General features: G+C 51.9%; 1 protein-coding gene across 1 annotated transcript; it reads left to right on the forward strand.

Moving 5' to 3' along the window:
- Positions 1-9,941: 9,941 nt before the first annotated feature.
- Positions 9,942-27,167, forward strand: DRG2 (developmentally regulated GTP binding protein 2). Its single transcript, XM_055306491.1, has 13 exons — positions 9,942-10,119; positions 13,699-13,859; positions 15,680-15,769; positions 16,399-16,459; positions 18,259-18,349; positions 19,001-19,073; positions 19,171-19,261; positions 20,123-20,220; positions 20,566-20,642; positions 21,869-21,957; positions 22,790-22,848; positions 25,996-26,049; positions 26,390-27,167. Exons 1-13 carry the CDS (start codon positions 10,056-10,058, stop codon positions 26,474-26,476), a joined length of 1,095 nt encoding a protein of 364 aa, XP_055162466.1. The 5' UTR covers positions 9,942-10,055; the 3' UTR covers positions 26,477-27,167.
- The last annotated feature ends 157 nt before the right edge of the window (positions 27,168-27,324 follow it).

The following is a 27,324-nucleotide window of genomic DNA, read 5'->3' on the forward strand; positions in this document are numbered from 1 at the left end:
TTTCCCCCATTTTTTATTTTTGCATGTGTACGGGATTTATACTTTTAGTTAACACACAGAAAATCCACAAACAGAGCTGTCTGCTCCCGGCTTCTCAGGTTTGGTGCCGGCGCAGGCAGTATAGATGGGGCCTGGTCCTCAGAGGAGATGCCTGAACCCCAAAGCACTCGGGCTCCCGAACAACACGATGTCCTGAAGCCAGCTGTTGGTGCCAAGTCCAGGCCTTTGACTTCCCTGCATGCATCCTGTGGCCGAGGGCCTTAGCCCAGCCCAGAATGCCTGGTTCTGATTTTGACAAACCACCCTGCCTGGTGTGCTAGAACACCTTGGCTCTCTTGCTGTCGTGTGACGTTTCTGGTACCACCTCCCTAAGCAGGGCCAAGGAGCACAGCCAGAAATACCATGTGAATTTTCGAGAAACTTTACAGTGCCGAAAAGCTTTAACGTTAAGCGAGTCGAAAGGCTAAGGGAACATAACATCCATGTCGGGGCAATGTTCCCCTTGTGTATAAAGTATCTCTGAGCTCCTGTTGTTTGAACAACAATAATAAACTTTCTCCCGAGGACGAGGACGTGTGAAGAAAGGCATAGGCTGTTCAGAAGGCTGAACTTCTATAGTTGAAGATCCCATTCACTGGTGGTTTTGTAGGGGGAGAAAGCTGTGGGATGCCTGGGCTCTCACTCCCAAAACTATGTTTAAGTCCTCATGGGACCTTCCACGCACCAGCCAAATGCTCTGCGCCTGGAGAGTGGGAGGAACAATCTTTACACAGGTCAGAGAGTGGAGGGTTCTAGGAGGTGTTCCTGAAGAACTTTCAAAACTATAGCAATGCCCCACACGTGTAACAGGTCATTTTTGCCACATAATCCTCCCACTATATTTGCTGAGGCTTGCCATGTACAGCGTGCCATTCTGAATATTGGGACAGAAACACATGATGCTCCCAGGCCTCAAGGAACTAATGGTCTGGAATAGAGTGGGAATTGGCATTCTGATCCCCACAGTTGGCAAGACCCTCTTTCGTATCTCACTGTTAGAGCCTCACTTGTAAACCTTAGTTGGCTTTGCTTTTAAGCCATCCAAGGAAACAGTGGAAAATGCATGGATTGTGTTAAGCGTGAAATCCACTGCAGGACAGGACAAAGGGGAAATTATAAATATCAATGCTGTCTGCATCGATCTCAACTGCACCTGAGGAGGAAAGCATTAAAACTCACTGTGACAAAGAAAAGTACCTGAAAATTGGATTGCAATTGAGCAGCTTTTTCTTCTAGATTTTTCTTCCAAACATGTAAAGATTGAAATGCCCTATTTGCACATAGCAAGCAAAACATTTATAGGCTTTTCATTTATAGAGAAGCTTAGGCTGAAATTCAAGTTCATTTTGCCATGGTTTCTTGCCCTGATTTTTCAGCTTGCTTCATCATTCACTGCATTGGTCAATAAATAACCCCCTCCCCTCCACGCTTTCTGGAACTGGCCCTGACTGGGAGCAGTGTTTCTCAAACCTGTTTGCACAGGGGTGCCTGGGGGGCTCAGTTAAGTGTCTGCCTTCAGCTCAGGTCATGATCCCAGCGTCCTGGGATTGAGCCCCAAGTCGGGCTCCCCGCTCAGCAGTGGGGGTCTGCTTCTCCTTCTGTCCCTCCCCTCCCCGTTCATGTTCTGGCACACTCTGCTCTCTCTTTGTCCCTCTCAAAAAAAGTAAATAGCCTTTAAACAAACAACTGATTGACATTAGCATCACTCAATTCACTTAAAATCCTTTTGTCCAGCAGAACCCCTGACCTGTTCTGTCACGACTTCCTGAGCACCTTCACGTTCCCAGGTGATTCCAGTGTGCAGGTTGAGTGTGCCACAGAAATGAGAGAAAGGCTTTAAGGCTTTCAACCTTGTGATGTCAATTTTCTGAATGTGGTTCCCCTCTGTGTGGAGGCAACACAGGTAAATAATGTCACAACATTTTTTTTTTAAATCCATGAGAACCACAGAGAGAGAGGCAGAGGCAGAGGGATAGGCAGGCTCCATGCAGGGAGCCCAATGTGGGACTCGATTCCGGGTCTCCAGGATCCTGCCCTGGGCTGAAGGCAGCGCTAAACCACTGAGCCACCCAGGCTGCCCACGTCACATTTGAATAGCAAATACCAGCCTGTCATGTGCGCGTGGACAGAGCCAGTGAAGATTTCACTCCATCTAGAACCTCAAGCACTGGAAAAATAAAGAGAAGGGGTGACGATATCATTTCTTATGTCCGTCCTCATCTTCATCAGGGCTTTCATTCATTGGCAAACACTGCTGACCACCACTTACTTGGTGTAACCGCCACTCTGCGTGCCTGGGATGCATCCTTGCACAATAAATTCCAAGGATGGCCTGTGTTCTTGGGGGGAGAGATACATAACAATCGCATAATAAAGAGCTCATATAATGTCAGATATGATATTAAATTCCAGCCTTACAGGAAAGGAAAAAGCAGAGCCAGGAAGGACTGGGAGTGCCCGCTGGGGGAAAGAATGTGGGCTGCAATTGTTAAAAAATATGGTCAGGTTGGGCCCCACTGAGCAGGTGACATTTGAGCAAAGGCCTGCGGGGCAGGGGCGATAAGCCAAGCAGATGTATAAGGATGAATGTTCCAGGCAGAAGGAACAGCCCAAGCAGAAGTCTCAAGGGAGTGAGCCAGCTGTACTAGAGAATCAACAAGTAGCTGAGTAGGAGGAGATGAGGGCAGAGGTGACAAGAGCATGGCCATGGCGGGGGGGTATGTAGGTGAGTCAGCCCCTGTGGGACCTCATGGATCGTTGTCATGATAAGGATTTTGGCTTTTTCTTAGGAGTCGCTGGAGGATGTGAGCAGAGGAGGGACATGATCCGGCTTAGGTTTTAAAAAGGATTTTGCAGACTGGTGGGCAGACTGAAGGGGCAAAGGTGCAAGCAGAGACAGTGGTGAGGAGGTCACTGCAGACCTAGGAGAGGCAGTGCTGCCACAGCAGAGAAGTGGATATATATTTTGAAGGTAGAGCCAAAAGGATTTGCTGATAGACTGGATGTGAAATGTAACAGCAAGAGAGCAGTTCAGGGTGATTCCAAGATTTTCCAAAGGATGGAGTGGCCACCGTGTAGTTAAAGTTACCATGTCATTTGTTCCCGTGGCATTTTATTATCTTTTATTTATTTAAGTAATCTCCACACCCAACGTGTAGAGAACTAGGCTCCAACTAGTGACCCCGAAATCAAGAGTCACATTCTCTTCAGTCTGAACCAGCCAGGCGACCCCCTCCATGGGATTTTAATTTACAGAGATGACTGAGTGAAGAGAGAAAGGCCAAGGCATTGAAAGGGTTTTATTATATTTCCCAGGAGGAGGGGGCATGCCCTGTCACACAGGGCCACATGGCGAGCTCCAGGTTTGAGCTAGGAGGTAGAAGGAGCGAGATGAAAGCCAAGGCCAAGAGTCTTTGTTGGGGTTTCCGAGGGAATGGTTAGTCCCAGACCTGGCAAAGAATTTAGGATTGGCCAGCTTTAATAACTCCAGATGGGCATGAGGCCATCCCTAGCTGTCTGGTACCGGGCCCTGGGGTAATTGGAGAGCATGATATTGGCTTGGTGTGTGAGTGATTGATAAGGAGGTGGCTGGAGGCAGGGGTCTGTACCGGTTGTTTGCATACGAATGGCATACTGGGAAGTAGGGAGGCTTTGCTATCTTTAAGAATTGCCACGGGGCACCTGGGTGGCAGTTAAGCATCTGTCTTGGACTGTCTTGGACTGGGACCCTGATATCAGGGTCTGGAATCGAGTCCCACATCAGGCTCTGTACTCAGCAGAGTCTGCTTCTCCCTCGCCCTCTTCCCTTCCCCCACTTGGGTTTCTCTCACTCTCTCACATAAAAAAAATATTTTAAAAAATAAAATAAAATAAATAAATAAACAAATAAAATAGATTGTGTACGTATTAAAAACCACCAACATGTGCACTTTAAGTGGTGACTTGTATGGTAAGTGAATGATCTCTCATATCTAAAGCTGTTATAAAACCTCATAAATAAAAGATGCTTCTCAGTATCTAGATACACTCCTCTGAACTGGCAGGAAAGGGTCAGACCTCAGTGGCCCCTCCTATACCCCTTTCCTCTGGAGCAGCCAGGACAGTGCTCTGCACTCGTAGAAATTCAGGAATATCCATATTTCCCCACAGAGGGCTTTTAAAGTTTTTTTTTTTTAAGATTGTATTTATTTATCCATGAGAGATGCAGAGAGAGAGGCAGAGACATAGGAAGAGGGAGAAGCAGGTTCCCCACGGGGAGCCCAATGTGGGACTCGATCCTAGGACCCCGGGATCATGATCTGAGCCGAAGGCAGACAATCACTGAGTCTCCTTAAAAGGTGTTCCTTTTAAAGATGTTTTAATTTTCATTTATTTCAGAGAGAGAGCATGAGCAAACAGGGGAAGAGATAGAAAGAGAGGGAAAGAATCTCAGGCAGACTCCATGCTGAGCACCAGGAGCCCCGACACAGGATTCAATCTCAGGATCCTGAGATCATGACCTAAGCTGAAATCAAGAGTCCGATGCTTAACCAACTGAGCCACCCAGGAGCCCCGAGGCTGTACCATCTTTAAGCTGTGCCTCCTGCAATTGTCCTGGGCAGGGAGAGGGTCAAATGACAGGCTTCATTGAGGCCAGGTCTAGAAGGGGTAGCATTGCTTCTGCCCATCCAGTGGCCACACCCAACTGCAAAGAGGGAAAGGTGGCCTAGCTGGGTGCCTGAGGGGACACAGAACTCAATTTGGTGAACAACGAGTCAGTCTGGGGTGCTAGAGCTGCAGGTGGAATAGGTCTGGAGGAAGAACAGGAGTTCTGCTTTGGATGCGGTTAAGTCTAAATAAATATGCATTAGACTTTCAAGTGGTGATGGATATGTGTGGATCTGCAACTCAGGAGAAAGTCTGGACTGGAGTTAAAAATGTAAGAGCTCGGGATACCTGGGTGGCTCAGCGGTTGAGCACCTGCCTTCGGCTCAGGGAGTGATCCTAGAGTCCCAAGATGGAGTCCTGAGTTCCGCATTGGGCTCCCTGCAGGGAGCCTGCTTCTCCCTCTGCCTGTGTCTCTGCCTCTCTCTTTCTGTGTCTCTCATGAATAAACAAATAAAATATTTAAGAAAAAAAAATGTGAGAGCTGTCAGCATCTGAGTGCGGTACTTGAAACCATGAGATGCAATGAGCTCCCCAAAAGGGTGAGGGTAGACAGAGGGACCCTCCAACACAAAAGTTCATGTATAAGAGGAAGAATGGAGACGGAACAGTCAACGAGGCCAGAAGTGTGCAGCACATTGGTGTCCTAGAAGCCATATGACTGCAGTGCCTCCTGGAGGAGGGATCAACTATGGCCATAGTGCTTAGGGCTGACCATGGGGTACTGCTATGTGTAGTATTGTGGGCATTGTGTGTCATTTATACATCAATTAAAAATAAAAACATGAGCTCCTGGGTGGCCAGTGGTTTTGTGAGGGACAAATTTATTTTTAAAGATTTTATTTATTTATTTGAAAGAGAGAGAGCATGAACAGGGGGAGAGAGAAGGAGCAGCAGACTCCCAGCTGAGCAAGAAGCCCGATGCAGGGCGTGATCCCAGGACTCTGGGACCATGACCTGAGCTGAAGGCAGATGCTTAACTGACAGAAGTACCCCAGTGCCCCTATTTTATTTTTAATTGAAGTATAAATGACACACAATGCTCACAATACTACATTAATTTGAGGTGTATGACATGGTGATTTGACAAGTCTATGTTATTCTGTGCTCACTACTACACAAACACTATTACAATATTCCCTGTGCTGTTTCATCCCTGTGACTTATAATTATTCCATTGGGGGGGCAAATTATTTTATGCTATCATATATAATGACTTCTTTTTATTGTGGTAAAATATAAAGTATATAAAACTTACCACTTTGGCCACTTTTAAGTATACAATTCAGTGGCATTAAGTACATTCACAATGTTGGGCAACCAACACCACTATCCATTGTTGGAATTTTCTCATCATCCCAAACAGAGATTCTGTACTCATGAAACAAAGCCTCTCCCCACTCCCTCCTTCTCAGCCCCTGGTAACCTCTAATCAATCTACTTTCTGTGGCTATGAATTTGACAGCTCTGAATATAAGTGGAATCATATAGTATTTCTCCTTTTATCCTGGCTCATTTCTTGTAATGTGTCAGAATTTCCTTCTTTTTAAGGTTAAACAATATGGGGTGCCTGGGTGGCTCAGTGGTTGAGTGTCTGCCTTTGGCTCAGGTGGTGATCCCAGGGTCCTGGGATTGAGTCCCACACTGGGCTCTCCAAAGGGAGCCTGCTTCTCCCTCTGCCTATGTCTCTGCCTCTCTGTGTCTCTCATGAATAAATTTTTTTTAAAAGGTTAAGCAATTCTTCTTCAGACCACATTTTGTTTATTCATTCATTTGTCAATGGACATTTGGGCTACTTCTACTTTTTGGCTACTGTGAATCATGCTGCTATGAACAAAGGTCTGTGAGTATCTCTTTGAGACTCAACTTTCAATTCTTTTAGTAGATAGCTAATATCTACCCAGGAGGCAAACCACTGGATCACATGGTAATTTTATTTTTCATTTTTTTGAGGAAACTCCATACTATTTTCTATCGTGGCTGTGCCACTCCAGTGGCACACAAGAGTTTCACTTTCTCCACACCCTCATCAACGCTCATTATGTTCTGTTGGTTTTATATATATAAGGCATTTTAATGAGTGTGAAGTGATATCTTACAGTGTTTTTTTATTGTATTTATTTATTTGAGAGAGAGAGAGAGAGAGAGAGAGCGAGAGAACACATGAGTGGGAGGAAAGGGAGAAGCAGACTCCTCACTGAGCAGGGAGCCCAACTTGGGGCTTGATCCCAAGACCCTGCCCTGGGATTGTGACTTGAGCCAAAGACAAATGCTTAACTGACTGAGCCACCCAGGCGCCCCACTGTAGGTTTTGGTATACATTTCACTAATGACCAGTGATGTGAAACATTTTCTCATGAGCTTGTTGGCCATTTGTAGATCTTCACTGGAGAAATGTCTATTCGGGTCCTTTGTACATTTCAAAAATTGGGTTATTTTGTTATTGACTTTTAGGACTTTTTTCTATATTCTAGATATTAACACTTTGTCGGGTATGTGAGTTGCAAATATTTTCTCCCATGTCATGGATTGCCTCTTTACTCTGTATCTTTTGATGGGCAGATCAAATATTTCTACAGTTCTAGTAGCAGCCTCTCCAGAATTCTGTAAACTCTATTTCAAAGATTCCTCAAATGACATGAACAAACAAGCTTTGGATTGTCACGTTTAGATTTGGAGAATTGAGACCTTGCAAGCAGAAACGGCCAGTTGCCCAGAGAATGCCTGATATTCGGGTTGTTTCTTTTGGCTTCTGAAGTAGGAATGATTCTCATATAACTTATGAAGAAACTGAGGCCCATGGGGATTGTGACAACTACAGAGATGCCAAGACTCTTGGGAGGTGAATCATAGTTCATAACACTTGTTTTCCCAAGTGTGAACTGGCAGTGAATCTTGGTGGGAAATGAAGCCCAGTGAGCCACGTCACGTTGAGTTTTGGAGGCAGAGAAGATTTGGAGACAACTCTTGGGCCAGGGCTCTTACAGGCCTCCACAATGGTGTGGGCTTGCCTAGGTCCCAAAGGGCTTTCACAGAATCTTCTTTAAACCTCACTGAAACCTTTACGTAGATATATTCTTATCCATAGTCTACTATGTTATGTTATCTGCAGTCACTGGACTTGGAACTGAAAGCTTTGCTCTCAGATCTCAGCCCTGCCATTGAATGGCTTGAGCCACCAGACCAGGCACTTTGCATGGCTTGTAATCTTGCTTTGTAAAAGGTGGATAAAAATTGCAAGCTCAAAGCTTATGAAAGTCCCTCTCTAGTTCAAAGCCTGGTACATAATAAACATTCATTTTTTAAAGATTTTTAAAAAAATTTTTGCATGTGTATGCATGAGAGAGAGAAAGAGAGAGAGAGAGAATAAACAGAGGAGAAGACTCCTTGCTGAACAGGAAGCCCGATATGGGATCTTGGTAGGACCCTGAGATCTTGACCTGAGCTGAGGGCAGATGCTTAACCGACTGAGCCACCCAGGCGCCCCATAATAAACATTCAATAAGTGTGGCTGGGATCTGAGGAGGATGTGAGACCCACAGAGGAAAAAATCACTCACAATGGCTCTAGCATTCAAGAAGAACTTGTGAGCAAACAACGTGCCTGGTGCACATTTTCATAGCAACTGCATTTTCCCATTTTTAAGATACAGAAACAGATTCAGAGAGGTTAAGCTATTTAACCAAGCTCACACTGTTATGAATCTCAGATTTGAACACAGTCATTTCCAAGGACCCACTCTCTACCCCCAACTTTTTACTAAAAACACGCAGAAAAGTTGAGAGTAACTCAGTACAAACCTACACACTGTTAACACAGGGCCTCTTTAGCATGCTTTCTTTAAATGTATACATAGCTGGATCTACTTAAAGATACAAACATCAATATCCTTTAACCGTGATATGAACTGAATGTTTATATCCCCCCAAATTCATATGTTGAAGCCCTTAAGCCTCCAGAGTGATGGTATGTGGAGATTCATCTTTGTAAGGTTATTAGGGTCAGATGAGATCACAATGGGATCAGTGCCCTTATAGGAACAGACACCAGAGAGCTCCCCCTCTCTCTTTCCCTGTGCACACACCGAGTAAACTCCATGTCAGGACAAAGGGAGAAGGTGACCGTCTGCTATCCAGGAATAGGGCTGTCACTGGAACCCAACTATACGGCACCCTGATCTCAGACTTCCAGCCTCCAGAGCAGTGAGAAAACGAAATTCTGTTGTTTAAGCCAGCCAGCAAGTGGTACCTTGTTATGCCAAACCAGACTAAGAAAACCCCTAAATGCCACCGGGTACATCTGCTGACGATAAAAGACATTCTCCCACATAACCACACCCAAGAAAATTAGCAATGATGCCATAATATCTATTATCCTATCCAGAATCAAATTTTCCTCAATTGTCTCAATAATGTCTTTTTATAAAGCCGCTTTTAAAACATTAACTAGGGATCCCTGGGTGGCGCAGCGGTTTAGCGCCTGCCTTTGGCCCAGGGCGCGATCCTGGAGACCCGGGATCGAATCCCACCGGGATCGAATCCCACGTCGGGCTCCCGGTGCATGGAGCCTGCTTCTCCCTCTGCCTTGTGTCTCTGCCTCTCTCTCTCTCTGTGACTATCATAAATAAATAAAAATTAAAAAAAAAAGATTAAAACATTAACTAGATTCTAGGCAAAGTCCACACATTATATTTAATATCTTTTTGTCTAGCACAGTCCCACTGCCTCGCCTCCCAACAGCACCTTCCCATCAAGGCCACTCGTCTTATAAAATGTACCACTTTCTAGATTTGTCTGACGTCTCCTCGTGTCTAAACTCAGATACAGTATGTTTTTGGCAAGATTTCCAGTAGGAGATGCTGTGTACTTCATAATGCATCATATAGGGAGGCATCTGATGACAGGTGGTAAGGCCGAGTTGGAACACTCCGTTACTGTGCTGACGGGGATCCTCTTTCAACCTCTACACAAAATAAGAGCCACGGGGCTTTCAACTCAGCGCTTCTTGACACCAGCAGAGTCAGCTGCGCTTGAAACCTCAAGTTCAGGGGTCATCGCCCCAGATCCCCAGATCCCCTCTCGGTCTCCCACGCTGGGTTCCTGCCCAGCTCAGCCCCGCCCCGCCCCGGCCCTGAGCCGGGGGAGCGGGGGGGGGGGGGGGGGGGAGGCAGCCCGTCCGCCCAGCGGGCGGAACCAATAGTGCCTGGCACTGCGCTCGACGTCGCCCGTCCGGACTGTGAACCCGGAGCGCCGGGCGCACGAGGACGCTGTTCTCCGTGGGCTTCCGGGCGCACGCAGCTCCGCCGCCGCCGAGAAGGCGGAATTCCCGGTGTCGCTGCTGCGTCTGTCCGTGCGCCGGGCTCCGCCGCCACCATGGGGATCCTGGAGAAGATCTCCGAGATCGAGAAGGAGATCGCTAGGACGCAGAAGAACAAGGGTGAGGGCCGGCCTGGCGGGGCCTTCCTTTCTGCTCGCCTCAGTTTTCCTGTCTGTACAATGGGGGAACATCTCCAGCGCTAGAGCTGAAGCGGGCTCGAAGGCAGCAGAGAAGTGCCGGAGACGTGACCAGGTCTCCCAGCGCGCCCGAGGCAGGCAGGACCGGGCGGGGTCCGGGCCCCCGCGCGCTGGCCTGATTGCAGACGATCAATCGCTGTGAGATTGGCTCGGTGCCAGACCAGGTGGCCGAGTAGAGAAATCACAGCACGCAGCCAGCATCTGAGCCAGAGGGAGGCATGGTCGGGCTTCAAACCCGGGTCTCCTGGCGGCCGGGCCCGGGGAGTTGGTGCTGGCCCCTTTTGTGCTGGAAAGCCCAGGAGGAGACCTTTCAGGGGTACAGCCTCTCACCCAGCATCTCGGGAACCGAGGCCAGCAAGACTCGAGCCTGGCGGACCTGGGTTTGAACTCCCGCGCCACCTGTACCTGCTGTGAAAGCTTGGAGAATCACTTCGCCTCTTTGAGCCTCAGTGTCCTCATCTGCAAATGGGGACAATAATCCCTGTCTCAGCTCACAGCTAAATTAAACTAGATAGTGTGTGCAAAGTACTTAGGCACATGGAAAGCACTCTGTATTTAAAGTACCCCTCCCCCCAACAGAGCACATAATAAAGGATCAAATCTGGACTTCAGATTGTAAGAGCTGGGGATGCTCACTGGAGAAGAGCAGTGGGGTGAAACAAATGACACCCAAGAAGGCTTTCAGGAGGAGGTGGGACTTGAAACTGGTTAAAGGGAGGGTGCTCCCTATGAGGGCACGGCTGAGGCAAAAACATGGCAGTCTGGGTGAGCATGGTGTGTTCATGGGACAGTTCTAGATCTAGAACAATCTAGATCAGAGCGAGGGTCTGGAGTCACAGGGGATGCGATTGGCCAGAGTGAGTGAGGCCTGGTGCCTAACCAGTCCTGCACTGGGGTTGCAGAGGCAGGAAGCGGGAAATACCAGGTAGCTAGTCTCAGTGTCTATCCCTCCCTGGCCCTGTTTAGTTCTGGAGGCTGAGAAGTTGGAGGACTTCATTCATTATGTAAATCTTCCCTAAGCCCTTACTAAGTCTGGGTGTGAGTACAGCAGGCACATCCTTGGCCTCATGGAGCTGACTTGCCAGTGGATAGTCTGTAAACTCATAACCAGATAAACAAGATTGTTTCAGCCAGCAATAAATGCTGTGAAGACAAACCAGGATGATACAGCAAGGGTGTGAGGGGTGGGAGCTTGGCCTACTGAGGCAGAATGATCAGAGAAGACCTCCATTAGGTGGGGACATTTGAGCTGAGACCAGAATGAGAAGGAACCAGCCAGGCAACAATCTGTGGCAAAACTGTTGGCAGAGGAATGAAGCTTCACCAAGGCAGGAACAAACCTGCTTATTCAGGGATCTGAAGGTCTGGGGCCAGAGTGCAATGATGGGAAAGGAGAGGGCCAATCATGTAGGGCCTTGTAGGTCATGGGAAAGAATCCAAGTTGTGTTCTGAGGCAGTGGGAGCTTGTGGAGGGGTTTAAGCAGGGGAGAGACATAGTCTGATTTCTGTTTTAAAAGTTCCAGGAACAGGGGCACCTGGGTGGCTCAGTGGTTGAGTGTCTGCCTTTGGCTCAGGTTGTGATCCTGGGGTCCTGGGATCAAGCCTTGTATCAGGCTTCTTGTGGGGAGCCTGCTTTTCCCTCTGCCTATGTCTCTGTATGTCTCTCATGAATAGATAAATAAAATTTAAAAGAAAGTTCAAGGAAACAAGGAAAGTAGCAGGCAGGCTAAAGATGCTGCCACTTTGGCAGTGGTAGAAGAGGGGACGTAAAGGTGATTTCAGGATTAAGACCTAGTCGTTCCCTCCAGAGGTGCTCGGATTCTTATAAGTTGGGATGACAGAAAGGACCAGACGAACCCATTCTTGACCACTTCTTGAGCACATCTTGCTGCCATCAATTCACTTCTTCAACTTGCTGGACATTTCTACCTGCCCAGTGCCACGGAAGCTGGGATCCTGCCCTATTTGAGTTTGGGAAGAGACAAAATAGTTCCAAGTAGTGATAAGAGCCATGAAGACAATAAACAGGATCATGAAGCCAAGAGGGGCCCAAGGAAGGGTGGGGGTTACTGTAGAGCATAATAACAACCGGCTGTTACTGGGTGCTTACTGTGTGCCAGTCATTGTTCTTCATGCTTTCTGTAAGCCCTATGAAAATGCAGTGGAGTGGTTTCTCCCGCTAACATCACTGCTTTGCAGAATAAGAAATTAATACACAAGAAGATGAAATAACTTTTACAAAGTTACGTGGCCGGTAATGGCAAGGTGGGGTCCAGCACGGGTTCTTCACTTCTGTGTGACATTGCCCACTGCCCCCTCCGGCTGGGTAGGGAGGCCTCTTTGAAGAGACGACATTTGAACTACATGTTGGGAAGGAGCCAGCTCTTGGAAGATAAGGTGGAAGTGGAAGGAATAGCAAAGGCAAAGGTCCTGTGGCATGAATGGTGTCAGCATGCCCTGAAGAAACAAAAAGAAAGCATCTGTGACTGGGAGGGAGATGTTGAAGAAGTAGCGAGGGTTACTTAGGGTGACTTAGGGTTACCTAGCCACAGCCGCTTATGTAGGAAAGATTTGTGCAACACCTCCTTTACTGTCATGAAATGCAGCTCCCCCTCAATAGTGTAACTTTTGTACACATAGAATTTGAGAAAAATCAATACAATGCCCTAATCATAATACAAAGGAGGAGAAAAAGGAAAGTGATTTGTAATTAAAATAGCATTTATTTCAGTATTCATGTGTTGGGGCACAGCCAGGATGCAGTGATGTTATAATGAAGCAGTGAGATGTTTGCACCTCTGGCCAGAATCCCTGGGTATGTGGCAGCCACGATGCAGCTCAGTGCACCATGTGTTGTGTTGGGGACTCAGGTACCCTATAAGATGCCCCACTGTTGGCAGATCCCAAGATGGTGGGCTCTTCTAGATAAAAGTTTCAAACAAAACATGCTAGAGTCTTTCCTTGACGTACACAGTAGTTGTATTCCTGGAAATTTCAATGTTCCTTCACACTGTAAAAAAAAAAAAAGGTCCTGTGCTTTTATGTGAAATGGAATTAGGCTCTAGGCCCCAGTGATCTAACCCAGGTTTTCCCTCTGCAGGTGTCTCAGGGCTGTGAAAAGTCCTATGGAATATGGGACGATTCATGGCTGTGCCACACTGACTCACACTTTGTAAGGCTGCGGGCTTCCCTGGCTCCTGCCTGATAAATGCCAATGGGGACTTCACCATCACCTGGACAACAGAATACACCCCTAGACTCTCCCAGGATCTGGTGTTGCCCCTCTTTGAGAACCACTGACTTGGGGTCATGTCTCAAGGAGACTAGCTTTTATTCTAAATGAACTGAGAGGCTAAGGGGACATTCAAAGCAGAGGGGCGTTCTCTTTCCTGATCTGGTTCTGGTGTCCCCAGCCAACATTTGGTTGTATAAGGGGGTGCACCTGACCCTTGGGGCTTGCTACCCTGGATACTTACCTTCCTTCTTGCTTTATGTCCTTTAGCCACTGAGTATCATCTGGGCCTCCTGAAAGCAAAACTCGCCAAGTATCGGGCGCAGCTTCTAGAACCATCCAAATCAGCCTCATCCAAAGGAGAGGGTTTCGATGTCATGAAGTCGGGTGACGCCCGTGTGGCACTGATTGGATTTCCCTCTGTGGGTAAGGTCAGTGATGGTCAGCATGGACCTCGGGGAGGAAGCAGGTTGTCTTCCAAACATGATTGTCAGATAGAAACCGGGACTTGTGGCCAGGTTCCACAGAGGAGATGCAGTGGACCTCATTTTGTACCATGCCTGAAAAAGCCCTGACTGCTGGTTGCATTTCCAAAGCCCCTGGGTTAAAGGGGGGATACCCTGTCTCCTTCTGCATGGTTACGTTAGCCACTCCCCCCCCACCCCCGCCAACTGGAACGTCCCCTGCAAGGTGTTACTACAGTGGTGTGTGGAAGTCAGGCCCTGTCAGCATCTTCTTAGTGATCTTGACACCAGTGACTGGTCCTTGCCTGGGAGTTTTGTTAGCGATTGTAACACGTCAATTTTCTAGTTCTCTTCTTCCGTTCTCACTAATTAGTTGATGTTCCTCTGGGGAGTAGCACTTCTCTCATCAGTGTGGGCCCTTTGGTTAGCCTGAAAAAGTTCCCAGAAAGGCAGGACAAATGCTTATGTGTTGCCCTTAAATGACCGGAAAGATGTTGGAATCAGAGCTGTCCCGCAGGGTGACAGGTGAGTGTTTTTAGGCTTTAATTCTTCGAGCATTGGTATGGACTCAATCAGTTTCCGCCTTTTCTTGATTTTACTTCCAGCCTGCCAAGGACTTCTTTTCCAAGCCCAGGCTGGGAGACACACTTTGTTTACCAAGACACAGGTCTCCTCCCTACAGAGGCCAGACAGGATCGGGCTGTCATCCTGTGGGCCTCTGGCAATGGTCATTCAGTGTCTCGGCAGCCGTTGCCCTCTGGGCCACGCCACCTACCCATACTTGTCTACCCTACTGGGTTTTGATCTTTGCCTGAAGTTTCTAAGAGGCCCCTAGGGCAGAGAGTTTCTGGTTTTGAGGCCAGTGTTTCTTTCATATCCTGAGGGTATGTAAGTGAGATGTACCCCCAGCCTTCCTGGTTGCCAGAGAGATAGGGTCCAGGTGGCCCTGTCAAAACTGCATCCCAGGCTTTTTGTTCCTGGTGCTCTGCTGATGAGGATGGGGGCAGGGGGCTGGGTTACTTCCCCTTCTGGCTCTGCCCATTGCTTTGCTGGCCTTCGGGGCCACTACATCCGTTGCTAGGGTCTCGCATGCTCTGGTTTGGCACACCATGTGCCTTATCACCTCCTTTAACCCCACGTAGCCCCACATGGTGGGGACCGAGCAGATGGCCAGCATGCACTTGAAGGACTCAGAAACTCAGAGGAAGAAGTTTCTTGCCCAGGGAAGCCAGGTCTCTCTAACTCTCAGCCAAGGCACGGCTCTGGTCCCACAGTGAACTGTGGCCTGAGTGTTCCCATCCTTCCCAGATCCTTCAGATCCTTCCCAGCTTACCCCTTCCTGCCTTGCAACACCTTGTCCTGCCATCTGGCTCTGTCTCAGACCACATCTGTCTCCTTGCACATTTCACCCCTCCCTGGGTGAGCAGCCACTTTGGGTGCCATGGGCTGTTGCCTGCTGGAAGTTCTCTGGGGTCCAGGCGGGGCTGGAGGGTTTGGTAGAGCTAGGGAGGGGGCCCTGATTTAGAAACCAGTACCCTGCATGCCCCCTGAGACAGGCCTTGAGGCCTCTCAGGAACAGAGTGGCCCTCTGGTACCCTGTTGCCCTGGGCAGGGCCAGAGGTGACATTTCCAGCTCCTGTTTTCTTTATAACTACCCCAGGTCCCCATGCTGAGGCTGAGGAGGGAGTCTCTGTGCAGCCTACATCCAGCAGGCTCCTGGCCCATGGGGATTCTCCTGGGAGGCTGGAATAAGACTCCTCACTGCAATGACCTCCTTTCTCTCCTAGTCCACCTTCTTGAGTCTAATGACCTCCACAGCCAGCGAAGCCGCGTCCTATGAATTCACAACCCTGACGTGTATCCCTGGGGTCATTGAAGTAAGTTGGGGTGTGTTGGATTCCAGAAGGGAAAGGGTATGTGTTTGGGTTTGCAGTTGTGAGTATGGACATCATGTGCGGGTGTCCCCATGGAGGGGGAAGGCTCTGAACTGAGCTGCTTTGCCCTTAAGCACTGGTCCTTCTGAGGATTCTGGCTGCCGAGACCCCAGAGATGCCCAGCTGGTCCTGGAATCCTGATTGGTTCTGGGAATTGGGCCAGCCCATGGCAGCTCTCCCTTGGACCCCTTTGTGTTCCACCGTCCCACACCATCCTAGCTTGGGTCGCTTGTTGCTGTTTGGCTGGATCCCTCCATCTTCTGTGAAGCTTCAGAGACTGGGGTAGCTGGGGTTCCATGGCCCGGAGCCTCCCTGATGAAGAGAGTTTTTTGTGAAGTACTGTTACCAGTGACCAGTGTTGTAGGATCATAAAGATTCAAGAGCCCTTCCCTGGTGGCTCCTCAGCTCTCAGGATATGGTCTTTGCCAGGCTGAAATGGTGACCTGGCCCCAGAGACCAGGCCCTGGGTTTTCCACAACCCCTGAAGTGCAGGCTGTTGTAGGTGTCTTGGGGTGAGGCAGACCCTTCCTACAGTGATTCCTCCTTACCTGACCTTCTCTTCCACATCCTAGTATAAAGGAGCCAATATCCAGCTCCTGGACCTTCCTGGGATCATTGAAGGTGCAGCACAAGGTAGGATATGGGGACAGGCGTGTGGGATTCCGAGTGGATCTCGGCACCCCAGCTCGCCGTCTTCTAGAGGATGGTTGGGTGTGTTGTGAAAATCAGACATGGCTGGGGGCTTGATGGGGTAGGGGGAGGCTCACGCCTCTCCTACTGCTCTGTGCTGTGGACTTCAGGGCCTCTGACCTCATATGGTCCTGGCTGGTCCCATCTTAAAGCCGAGGAAACTGAGGCCCAGTTTGCTAAAGTGATTTGCCCAAGGTCACATAGCTCACCTGACAGGTTTGAATTCCCTCTTCTACTCCATGGTCTCCCCCACACCCCTGAAGGGTCCCCTGCAAGGAATGGACACTTATCAGCTGGCTAGCTCAGACCATGGTCCTGGTCCAGGAGCCCTGGCCTTTGTCATTTTGTTTTTGTTTTTTGAGATGGGAACATGCCTATGGCATCTGGTGGCAGGTGGTGGCCTGCAGCCTCATAGAGATGGTAACCAGCTAATGGTTATCTGGCACTGGCCGAATGCCAGGCTGTGTGCTGCCCATTGTCTCAACCTCAGATAGCCCTGTTACTTAGCAAGTGTCAGCATCCTTTTCATAGCCGGGAGGAATGTTGGGGATGATAGGTAAAAGGTCTGCCCTAAACTACTGTTCACCCACTAAGTGGCAGAGCCAGGCTTGGCACCCATTTCTGTGGCTCTGTGGCTCCAGCTTGGCCGGGCATCAGGGCCTCCTCCCTGGGGGTCTAGTTGCCATTATCTCCTCTGCACCCTCCCTTACCCTCTGTCCTCATCAGGGTGAAGTCCTGCCTGCTTGGATTGGAGCAGGGGGAGTGGTGATGGTCCCCCAGGAACCTGCTGTCCCAGCTAGCATTGGGGAGCCTGGGGATGGTCTGGCCACTGTGGGGAAGTGTGCAGGTAGCATCATGAGGCAGCTGGCCCATGAGCATCACTGAGCCCAATGCTCTCATTCTCAGAAGAGGGAGGCAGGTCATGTTGACACCTATACTACTTAGGTTCTAGTGCTGTGACCTTGGCAGGGTGCCTGACTTCTCTGGTGGTCGAATAACCACAGAGTCTGATCTTTATGTGGCAGTTGCTAAAGTACCTCTTCCTTAGGGTGTCTTGTGTGATCTTTTCTATAGCCCTTGGAGTGGGGGTAGGTTATATCATCTGATTCTAGAAAGGGTACACATGTTGAAATCCTAATACCCCACTAGGTTTGTGATTTTTTTTTTTTTAAGATTTTATTTATTCATGAGAGACACAGAGAGAGAGAGGCAGAGACAGGCAGAGGGAGAAGCAGGCTCCATGCTGGAAGCCTGATGTGGGACTTGATCCTGGGACTCTGAGATCATGCCCTGAGCCAAAGGCAGATAGATGCTCAACCGCTGAGCCACCCAGGGATCCGTAGCTTTGTGATCTTGGGCAAGTGTTTATCTCTGAACTAGGTCTTGGTTTTCTCGTTTGTAAAATGGGCATGATTATGCTGCCTGTATAGGGTAGTTTTGAGGATTAAGTGAAAAAATGTTCATGAAGCACTTAGCATGAGGCCTGCCTCACAGTAGTAGCAGGGGGAGAATGTTACCTCTCATAAGGTGGTGATGTCAGATTACTTTCTATAACAAGTGTCCGTGAGTGAAACGGCACATGGATTACAGAGCAATGCCAAGGAGATCCCAGCTCAGGGGTGGCATATGGCAGAGACAATGGTGGCACCATAAAGGACAGGAGTCTGGGCCCCGTGGGCTGGTGGGGGTCACGTGGGGTGTTCCTCTGTCACTGTATGACCATGTCCCTTCCACTGGTCCAGGGAAAGGCCGTGGCCGGCAGGTGATTGCTGTGGCGCGCACGGCTGACGTCGTCATCATGATGCTGGATGCCACCAAGGGAGAAGTGCAGAGGTCCGCAGGGTGGTATAGGGGGCAGGCTAATACATCTGGGGAGGTCCCTGGGCGTGGTCATGGGACACTGCAGCTCCAGCTGCTCTGTCTCTGAACTCATGATGGGTGGTCCAGGGGGTGCTTGGGCCTCTCACATGTGGGAGCAGCGGCAGGCCTGTCCCCAGGCTAATCCCGTGCAGTCAGCCTGGAACATTTCTCTGAGAGGCTTACATATAGCGTGGAAATGTCTGGAGACCAAAGACTGTGGTGTGCCATGCCGGTAGAAGCCTATGCCACCAGCCCCTTGCTGGCACAGGCCATCCTGGCTCTGGCTCCTGCCCACAGAGGCTTAGGTGCCTCAGTTGCTGCCCAGAACCCACCAGGAGCCCAGCCCTAGGCAACAGAAGCCTTATTCATGCCCTGACCTGCTGGCTAAGGGCACACCAGGCCTCCCTCTGCATGCCAGTTTCAGACTCAGCCAAACTCCCCTTGGACTAGATAGAAGGTCCAGAGGTTCCACCTCAGCAGCTCAGTTGTTAGGTTGTTCTGGGTTCCTAATGGTGGGTAGGAAGGTGTTGGTCTCCCTTTGGGTGGGAGGGGCTTCCTATGTACCGTGGAAGCCGTTCAGCCGGCTCCTGGGTGCCTGTGAAGGCTCATGGGGACTCTACCCAGGTCTCTGCTGGAGAAGGAACTGGAATCTGTAGGCATCCGCCTGAACAAACACAAGCCCAACATCTACTTCAAGGTGAGGCCCTCTCACCTGCAGGCCAGGCCTGGGCAGCTTTGGGACGATTGCAGCTGCCCCTTTGTGAGCAGCTCCCCCTTCCTCTCTTCTCCTCCAGCCCAAGAAAGGTGGTGGCATCTCCTTTAACTCAACAGTCACACTGACCCAGTGCTCAGAAAAGCTGGTGCAGCTGATTTTGCACGAGTACAGTATCCTTTTCAAAAGCAGCAAGGGGGGGGGCAGTGTGAGAAGGCAGCCTTGGTGGCCCAGGATGCTAGCATACACACCCCAAGCCACCCTGCATCCACCCGAGCAGCTGCCAGGAAACCTGCAGCCCAGTGATACAGGGCACTTTCTGTCCCCCTTGCTTCCGTGCTTACCAAGCTGCAGGCTGGCTGGGCCACAGCTGTGTACTCAGCAGTGGCTTCCTGACTCCCTGCCAGGTTCTAGGCATCGGCAGCGAGTCACATCTAGAAGGGAGATGAGACTAGTGAGGGAAACAGCCCCTAAGGACAGGGTTCCTAGCCTGAGCAGGCGTCAGACCCCGGGGCCTGGCTGTTCACCGCTAAAGTAACGTTGGGGGCCAGGTGAGTCTCTGGAGGGCCTTAGAAGACAGGACAGGGCCCCAGAGGCAGAGGAGCTCAGCATATGAAGAATGCACCATGGGACAGGCTGTCTGTAAGGTGCTGAGCCCCCTGTCACCACAGCTGTGCAGGCAGAGGCAGGGTGGCCTCCAGAGGAGAGCTTTGCATGCGGGAAGGTGGGTTAGACCAGTGCTTGCAGGCAGTGCTCCTGGCACTGAAGCCTGGAGTTCCACTGAGATTTTGGGCAAGTACGCTTTTCTTCTTGCCCAACAGTGAAGATTGCACTGATTGAAACCTTATACAGTGTGGTTGCTTTTGAAAAAAAAAATGAGGGCGTTCCCCAAACTTTACCATCTTACAAAACCTCCAAAGCAGATGACCTCTGAGGTCCCTTATGGCACGGTTTCTTGGCTGGCCTTTCCGGTAGGGACATAGCCTCACAAGGGGCTGCTGGTGGACAGGTGGCCCTTAATCAGAGCCCCTCAGAGATCTTCAACGCGGAGGTGCTGTTCCGAGAAGACTGCTCCCCGGACGAATTCATCGATGTGATTGTAGGCAACCGGGTGTACATGCCCTGCTTATATGTAAGTGGCACCAGCCCCCAGGGTGTGTGTGTGGGAGGGGAGCTTGCCTGGGGCTTCCCAGAGGAGCAGAAAGAGCCTGGAGTTACCCCCTCCTCCCCTGGGGGCTGCGTGAGGCTTGCAGACCTGTTTAGCCTGACCCTGGGGTTTTAGCCCAGCCTTCCCTGCTGGGGTTGGACAGTGGCCTCAGGCCCCTGCAGCCTTTCCCCATCCTTGAGGCAACAAGGGGGGAGGGCCGAGGCACACAGGGAGGAACTGTGGCCGGCGCCGAGGCATCTGGGGACCTGTTTCCTGCACTTCTTTGTATCTTTCCTTCCCCAACTCCTACCTCCACCTTCTCAATCCCAGGTTTATAACAAAATCGACCAGATCTCAATGGAAGAAGTGGATCGCCTGGCCCGGAAGCCCAACAGCGTGGTCATCAGGTAAGGCTCCCAGCACCTGGCTGCCTTGCTGTCCTGTGTATGCAAGCTGGTCAGGCTTCCCGGCCACCTTGGCCAGGCAAACCCCCGCCTCCCATGCCTCACAGGGCAAAGGAGACGATCTCAGTAATGGCTTTGACCTGCTTCTGGGTCTGGATCAGCCCGGGAAGAGTGAGTGATGTGGGGTAGGCTCTGGTTAAGAAAAAAGAAGGTAAATAGTACCACCAAGGTAGATGGTTAATCGTTAAGAGGCTTTGAAGGCTAGTAGTTAACCTCAGAAACCCTAAGACTGAGCCAGCTGCTCCTGATCCTCTGGAAAGTGCAGCTGTGGGGCTTCCACCACAGCTGAGGGGCTTCTACTACAGCTGAAGTCCTTAGGGGGGTTGGGGCTGTCCAGGCCCTCCCCTGGCCTTTCTGGGGGCGGGGGGTCCTGGGAGTGCCACCTGTACAGCTGGCTGACTGCTGTTTGTTCACTCCTCACCAACCCTGCAGATTCCTCGCTTGGAGCAGCCTGACTTGCAGGCTTCGCTCTGCTGGCTGCCCAGCTCAGATAAGGCACTCTGTAGCCTCACAGTGAGGCTTGGCTTACGGGGAGCAGGGTGCTGAGTGACCAAGTGGGGATTACTGGTGCAAATGAAGGGTAAGAGTCCTGGACCATCTCCTGGGCACTGCCAGCTACCGCCAAGAGCAACAGAGAGCAGCCGTCCTTTCTGAAGGACTGCCTCAGTTTTCTCCTGCTGCTGCATCTCAGGCTCCCTGCAGGGGCTGCCAGAGGACAGGCTGGTCCTCAGGGCATGAGGTCACATCCACATCACACCTTCCCCTGCTGTGCTCACCACACATCAGTGGAGGTCAGAGGACCCACTCAAGGTCATGCCACTGCACACAATTAAGCGGGGGGCCGTCCCATCACCCTATGCCTGTCGGTTTCCTCTCAGCAGCTGTCAGGAGGGAAGGCCCCCTCCAGGCGCCCTGCCCTGGGCTCTCCACAGAGCTCAGCTGCCTCTCCTGGGGGTGATCATGTTGTGACTAAGAGCGCTGGCAGCTGAAGTGTCAAGCTGCCACAAGATCTGCGGGCTTGGTTCCCCACGGGTGCCAGCTGGGCCATGCTGGCCCCTGTGCCCAGGCCAGCCAGAGGGAGGTTGTCCTCTGTAAGAGTGAGAAAGCAAGGAGCCCTAGTCACTGAGCCCATGGCGGCTGCTCTGACTGGCCACCTTCCTCCCTGGCAGCTGCGGCATGAAGCTGAACCTGGACTACTTGCTTGAGATGCTTTGGGAGTACTTGGCCCTGACCTGCATCTACACTAAGAAGAGAGGACGTGAGTTAGGCGGCGTGTGGCCCAAGAAACAGGCTGAGTCACCCTCCCTAGAAGGCTGCCAGGCTCTGCGCATAGCACAGTGCCTCTGGCTCAGCTCATCCTGTACAGATCACAGCTTTTCTCCCATCTCAGAGCTGGCGCTGCCCTCTGCCCTGGGATGCTTGAGACCTGAGCTGAGCCTTTACAGTAAAGAATGTCACTTTCTGGGGCTGCTGGTCTTGAGGATGCCTCCGGTGGGGGGCAGAGGGGGAGGGCTGTGGGCTAGAGGCCATCCTGTGGTTCCCCCATGGGCTACAGTAATAATCCCCCTTCCAGCCTCCCTTAGCAGGAGCACGCTCCCTGGGTCAGAACTTGAGGGCTTGAGGCATGTGAATACAAAGGAACCTTCACCATGTCCCCGCCCACCGATGGCACACCTCACACAACCTGTGACCTTGTGACTGAGTTCTGGCAGTTTGCGTGGCCTTGACCTTGTCAGCAAGGGAGTTGCTGCAGGTGCCCCTGACTGGTTGCCAGCCGCTGTCATGTCTTACGAGTTCTGTCCACATGCTCCACGTGGCTGGACTTAGGGCTCTCGTGGCTGAAGGGGTTGCAGGCTGTCTGAATCCTGGACTTGGATTCATGTTGATTTTCCATGTTAAAGTCAAGGTTGCAGAACACTGCAGAAGGATCTGTAGTGAGGGTGTGCCAAATGGCGAGGGGAAGGTTAAGCCAAGGCTGAGGCCTGGAAGGGCCTCTGCCCCCTGATGGAAGGCAACCGCACAGCAGCTTGGGGTCACAGCTGTGGCTGCCTCCCTGCCCCCCACCCCCACCCCCATCTCTACTTTTGCAGAGAGGCCAGACTTCACAGATGCCATCATCCTCCGGAAGGGGGCCTCCGTGGAGCATGTGGTGAGTTGCTGACACTTGTGCGGACAGCAGGTCAGGGAGGTCTCCAAGCCCCCTGCAGGCTTTTGCTGAAGGTTCTCCCAGCCCTCAGCTGACCTGGGTGACACCTGCGGCCTTAGCAGAGTGGCTGCGGGTGGGCTTGGGAATTAGACCTGGGGTGGTATCCCAGCCACCCTTCCTACCTGCATTGCGAGCCTCCAGGCCTCCCTCAGGGGAAGCGATGATACTGCCTACTGCAGTGGTGGCTTGGGGGTAGCCTTGGATGAGGGCCAGCATGTAAAGCACCTGGCAGAGCCACAGCTGTTCGGGGACTCTGCCCCGGGGCATTTCTGTGTTACCTCTGAAGTGTGTTACCCCAGTGCTGGCCTACAGCTCAGAGTTGCCACCTCCATGCCCTTGGCCCCTACTGGCTTCCTGTCCCCCAGTCAGCCTCCTGCAGCCCTCCCTGTTCCCACATCCCACCCCCACCCCCACCCCCCAGCCTAGGATGGCTTTGAATGCTTTTTGCATTCCATGCACATTTACTGACAGCGACAGTAAACAAAGCAGCCCCAGGTCCAGCCAGAACAGGGTCCTTTGGGGTCAACAGTTGCCAGACACCCAATTCCAGAGCTAAGAAGTCACACAAAAGGGGGAGTGCAACAAAGCAGAGTGGCTCTGAGTCTACACGGAGAGGCCAGATGGTCTCAGGGGAGGTGACCTGATTGGGCCAGTAGACCAAGGAGGACCTGACCGTGAAGAGTTAGGGGTGGTGGAAGCCCTCCTAGGCAGGGGAACAAGGTTTGCAAACGTCCTGAGGCAGAGGGGCTCTGGCCTGAGGTTGCATTTCCCCGTCTAGAGTTTTGTAGCAGGCCCATATGTCACCTGTCCCCAGAATGTGACCCTGCACCATCTTTGACGAAGGCATATGGGCCTCGCAGGAACAGATGATGGCCCAAGAGCCTGTGACAATGTTCCAGTTTACACAGGCATCTTAAGGCTTTGTTTTTGGGTGTTTTGTTTTCCATCTAGCTCATTTCTTCTCAGGATCTGTACCGTGGACAGGTGGTGGGCTGACCTGCAGGCTGGGCTCACATATCCGTTCTTTGAACAAGCCCAGCCTGAGGCCCCTGCCCGCTAGAGGCCGCAATACAAACAGGCAGGACTCAGACTTGAAGGTTAGTGTGCCCGGCAGAAGCCACATCCCTTAGGTCACCCATAAGGAGCTCTGTGGGGGCATCCTGGTCCTTACAAGCCTGTGTCAGAACCTGTGACTGAGGTGTCCCCATGTGCTGGCCTTCTGTGGGCTTACCCTACACCTGTGGCTTCTTCCATTCCCTCCACACTGTCAGGCCCTGGCTCTTTGTCCACGAGCATGTAGGGCTTCAGCCACTTGCAGAAAGAAAAGTGGGAGAAAGCAGGAGAATGGTTTTCTAGGCAGGGGGGATAAGAGGTACAAAGGCCCAGAGGCAGGAGCAAATGTGGGGAATGCTGGCTGTTGGTCATCCGCTACACGAAGGGTCAGAGGCAGGAGGTACTAGAGACCCAAGGGTGAGAAGGGCCCAGTGGGTGGAGAGGGGCTTCAGGGGCTTGGCTCCAGAGCCTGGACTCTGTTCCAGAGAGGCTTTGCTCTTCAGTGGTCACCTCCTCCCTGCTCACAGGTTCCTCCCCACAGATGCCTCCCTCCTGGGGCACCCACCTATCCCAGGTGCCACAGGGTATATGAGAAGGCCTGCCTAGATGCTGACACCAGGGACCCAAAATAGACGAACCAGGTAGCATTAGAGCCAGGCAGACCCAGGGTCATACCCCATCTCCCCCATACTGTATCAGCCTCCCTGTGCCTCAGTTTCCTCTTCTGGGAGTAAGTGACCCCCAGCCCCAGGGCCTTTGTAATGCACCCAGTCTAGGCCCCGGTATGTATTCAGTGAGAGTTGACGATAGCCTTGCCTCCAAAACAGTTGTGGGCCATAAGCCCCCAAGGCAGAGAGGACTTTGCAGAGCTCTGGGGAGTGAGAGGCGCAGTGGGCACAGAGGAGGAGTCTTTCCATCATCAACAATATGATCTCTCCTATAGTAGGAAAGATGGCCTCAGATGACCTTCCACTGTCCCCATTGCTAGAGACACAAGTACAGAGAAGCGATGCTCTCCAGGTTCCTGGGTAAACGGCCCCTACTGATAATACTTGACCTTAGTGTCGCATATGCCAAGGCATGATGGGGCCTGTGGCAAACTGGGGAGTGTGCACCCTGACCGCCTCGAGGATGTAAGTGCCAGCCCAGTGCTCCCAAAGCTGTCAGGGTACCAGGAGGATCCCTGTGACTGCAGCCTTGCTTTGTGAATCTTCCCAGTGGGCTTAGTTTTATTGGTGCTGATCTAAAAAATAGTGTTGGAAGTAATTGCGTGGGTATCTGTGCTCATGGCTGGCAGCAGGGTCCAGTCCACCATGGCCAGCTGGAGGAGGCCCAGAGCAGGTGGGTGCCGATTTCTGCTCAGGAAAGGTTCCTACAGGCTCAGCGTCCCCACAGGAGCTGGGCTGAGGCGTCGGGGTTCTGACCAGGACCTATAAGGCTTGCAGGCACGTGGGAGGAGAGGCCACACCTCATGGCCTTCTCCCCAGTCCCCCTCCACTGCGCCTGCTCCACTCTGCAACCAGGGGCCCCCTGGACTCGGGAGAAGATCTGGCTGCCCCTCCAAGTCCCCTGCTTCCAGCTTCCTTTAAGAGCTCTGGGATTCCTGTGGTAGGGGTGGATGATGCCTTGGGTGGAGGCTCCAGGTCCCATGACCTGGTGTGGTGACTGCAGGCTGAGGTGAGGTATCCTGAAACCCACCCCCACCACCACCACCACCTGAAGGGAGCATCTGTCAGGGCTGTCAGTCAGCTAAGGCCAGCGGAAGGCTGCTGACAGCCAGATCAGACCTCCTTCAGAGGCTTCGAGAATTCTCCTAACAGGCACCACAGCCTTTGGGCCACCCTGGGAGTGGGAGCATCAAAAAGGCCTCCAGCCATGAACAACCTGCCTGTGGATCAAGCCTGTGGTCTTCACAAGGCCTGAGCATCTGCCTGGGGAATTGCTACTTCTCAGCACATCCTCGGGCTGGGGCATGTGGCCAAGCTCAGTGGGCTCGGGTAGAGACTCCTCTCACTGTCACTCTCTCCCACCCTCCAGTGCCACCGCATCCACCGGTCGCTTGCCAGCCAGTTCAAGTACGCACTGGTGTGGGTGAGTCTCTGGGCAGGAGATGGGCGGGGGGCATGCCCAGCATCACCCCTGCACCGGGCAGGAGCAGGGCATTCATGCTGCTCTGCATGGTGTCCCAGCTCACGGGGTGTGCCTGCTGGCCCCCACTGCCTCTCTCACTTTGGGATCCAGGGGTGGCCAGACCACTGGGGACATCCCCCAGGGTGAGGGCAGTTTGCCAGTGCCAGGACCCCCACTTCAGTCTCTGGCATTCTGGGGTGTAGGCACACCTACACCGGCCCACCTTCTTCATGTAGTAGCTATACCAGGCTTGGCCTTGCTCCTTACAGAGGCTGATGTGTCCCCTTTGTTCCTCACCCAGGGCACCAGCACCAAGTACAGCCCGCAGCGGGTGGGCCTGACCCATACCATGGAACATGAGGATGTCATCCAGATTGTCAAGAAGTAGTGCCTCCTGCTGGGCCCCCTGCCTGCCCACCCTGTGTCCCCGGGAGTCGGACCCAGCCGGACACACCAAAGCCCAAACAGGAAATACATACAAATACATACACCCCAGGAAGGGGTCTCTCAAGTCTCTGCTGTTTCTGGAAGTTTCTTCAGTAGGCAGATGATGAAGAATGTATTGGGGCAGAGGGACATGGTTGGGGGACTTTGGCCAGTCTGGTGGCATTTCCCATGAGACTGGCCTCTCAGATGGGGGTTCTGTGTTTAGAACCCTGGGCCTGTGCCCTACCCTGTAGCCAGAGCCTAATGCAGACGGCTTGCTCAGTGCTGGGCTAGGAGCCGAGCCTGTCCGGGGCCCTGGAAGCTGTGGTTTCTGTTGGGACACCTTGTGCCTTCAGTGCCTGCCGGCCTCTCTGGCAGTCAGGGAGGGGCCCTCCTGGGATAGACCCTCTGCCCTGCCCCAGGGCTGCTCCATGGTGGCTGTAAGCCCCAGCTCATGCCCTCCTTAGCCCCAGGAGTCCTGAAGTCCTGCCCTCCCAGGGCAGCCCCTGCCCAACGCAGACCCCAGGACCCAGGGCCCACACGGACACCTGGAGTGGAGGCTTTGGTGTTTGGTTTCTGTACGTTTTTTTGAAGCCCCTGGTCTCGGCTCTCCTTTCAAAATAAAGAGTGAAAACAATTCTTGTTCAGACTGAGGACAGTTGTGTAAGTTTGCTGAACTCTGTTGCCAGGCTGGGTCGGGGCCAGCAGCAAGCCTGGTGATCAGAGAATGGGTGGAGCCTGGGCTGTGGAAAGCAGGCCCAGGTGTGGGGTGCAGAGGAGAATGTGGGGACCTCCAGGTGGTCTCTGCCC

This window comes from Nyctereutes procyonoides, unplaced genomic scaffold (assembly GCF_905146905.1).
Source record: "Nyctereutes procyonoides isolate TBG_1078 unplaced genomic scaffold, NYPRO_anot_genome, whole genome shotgun sequence".
Lineage (NCBI taxonomy): Eukaryota > Metazoa > Chordata > Mammalia > Carnivora > Canidae > Nyctereutes > Nyctereutes procyonoides.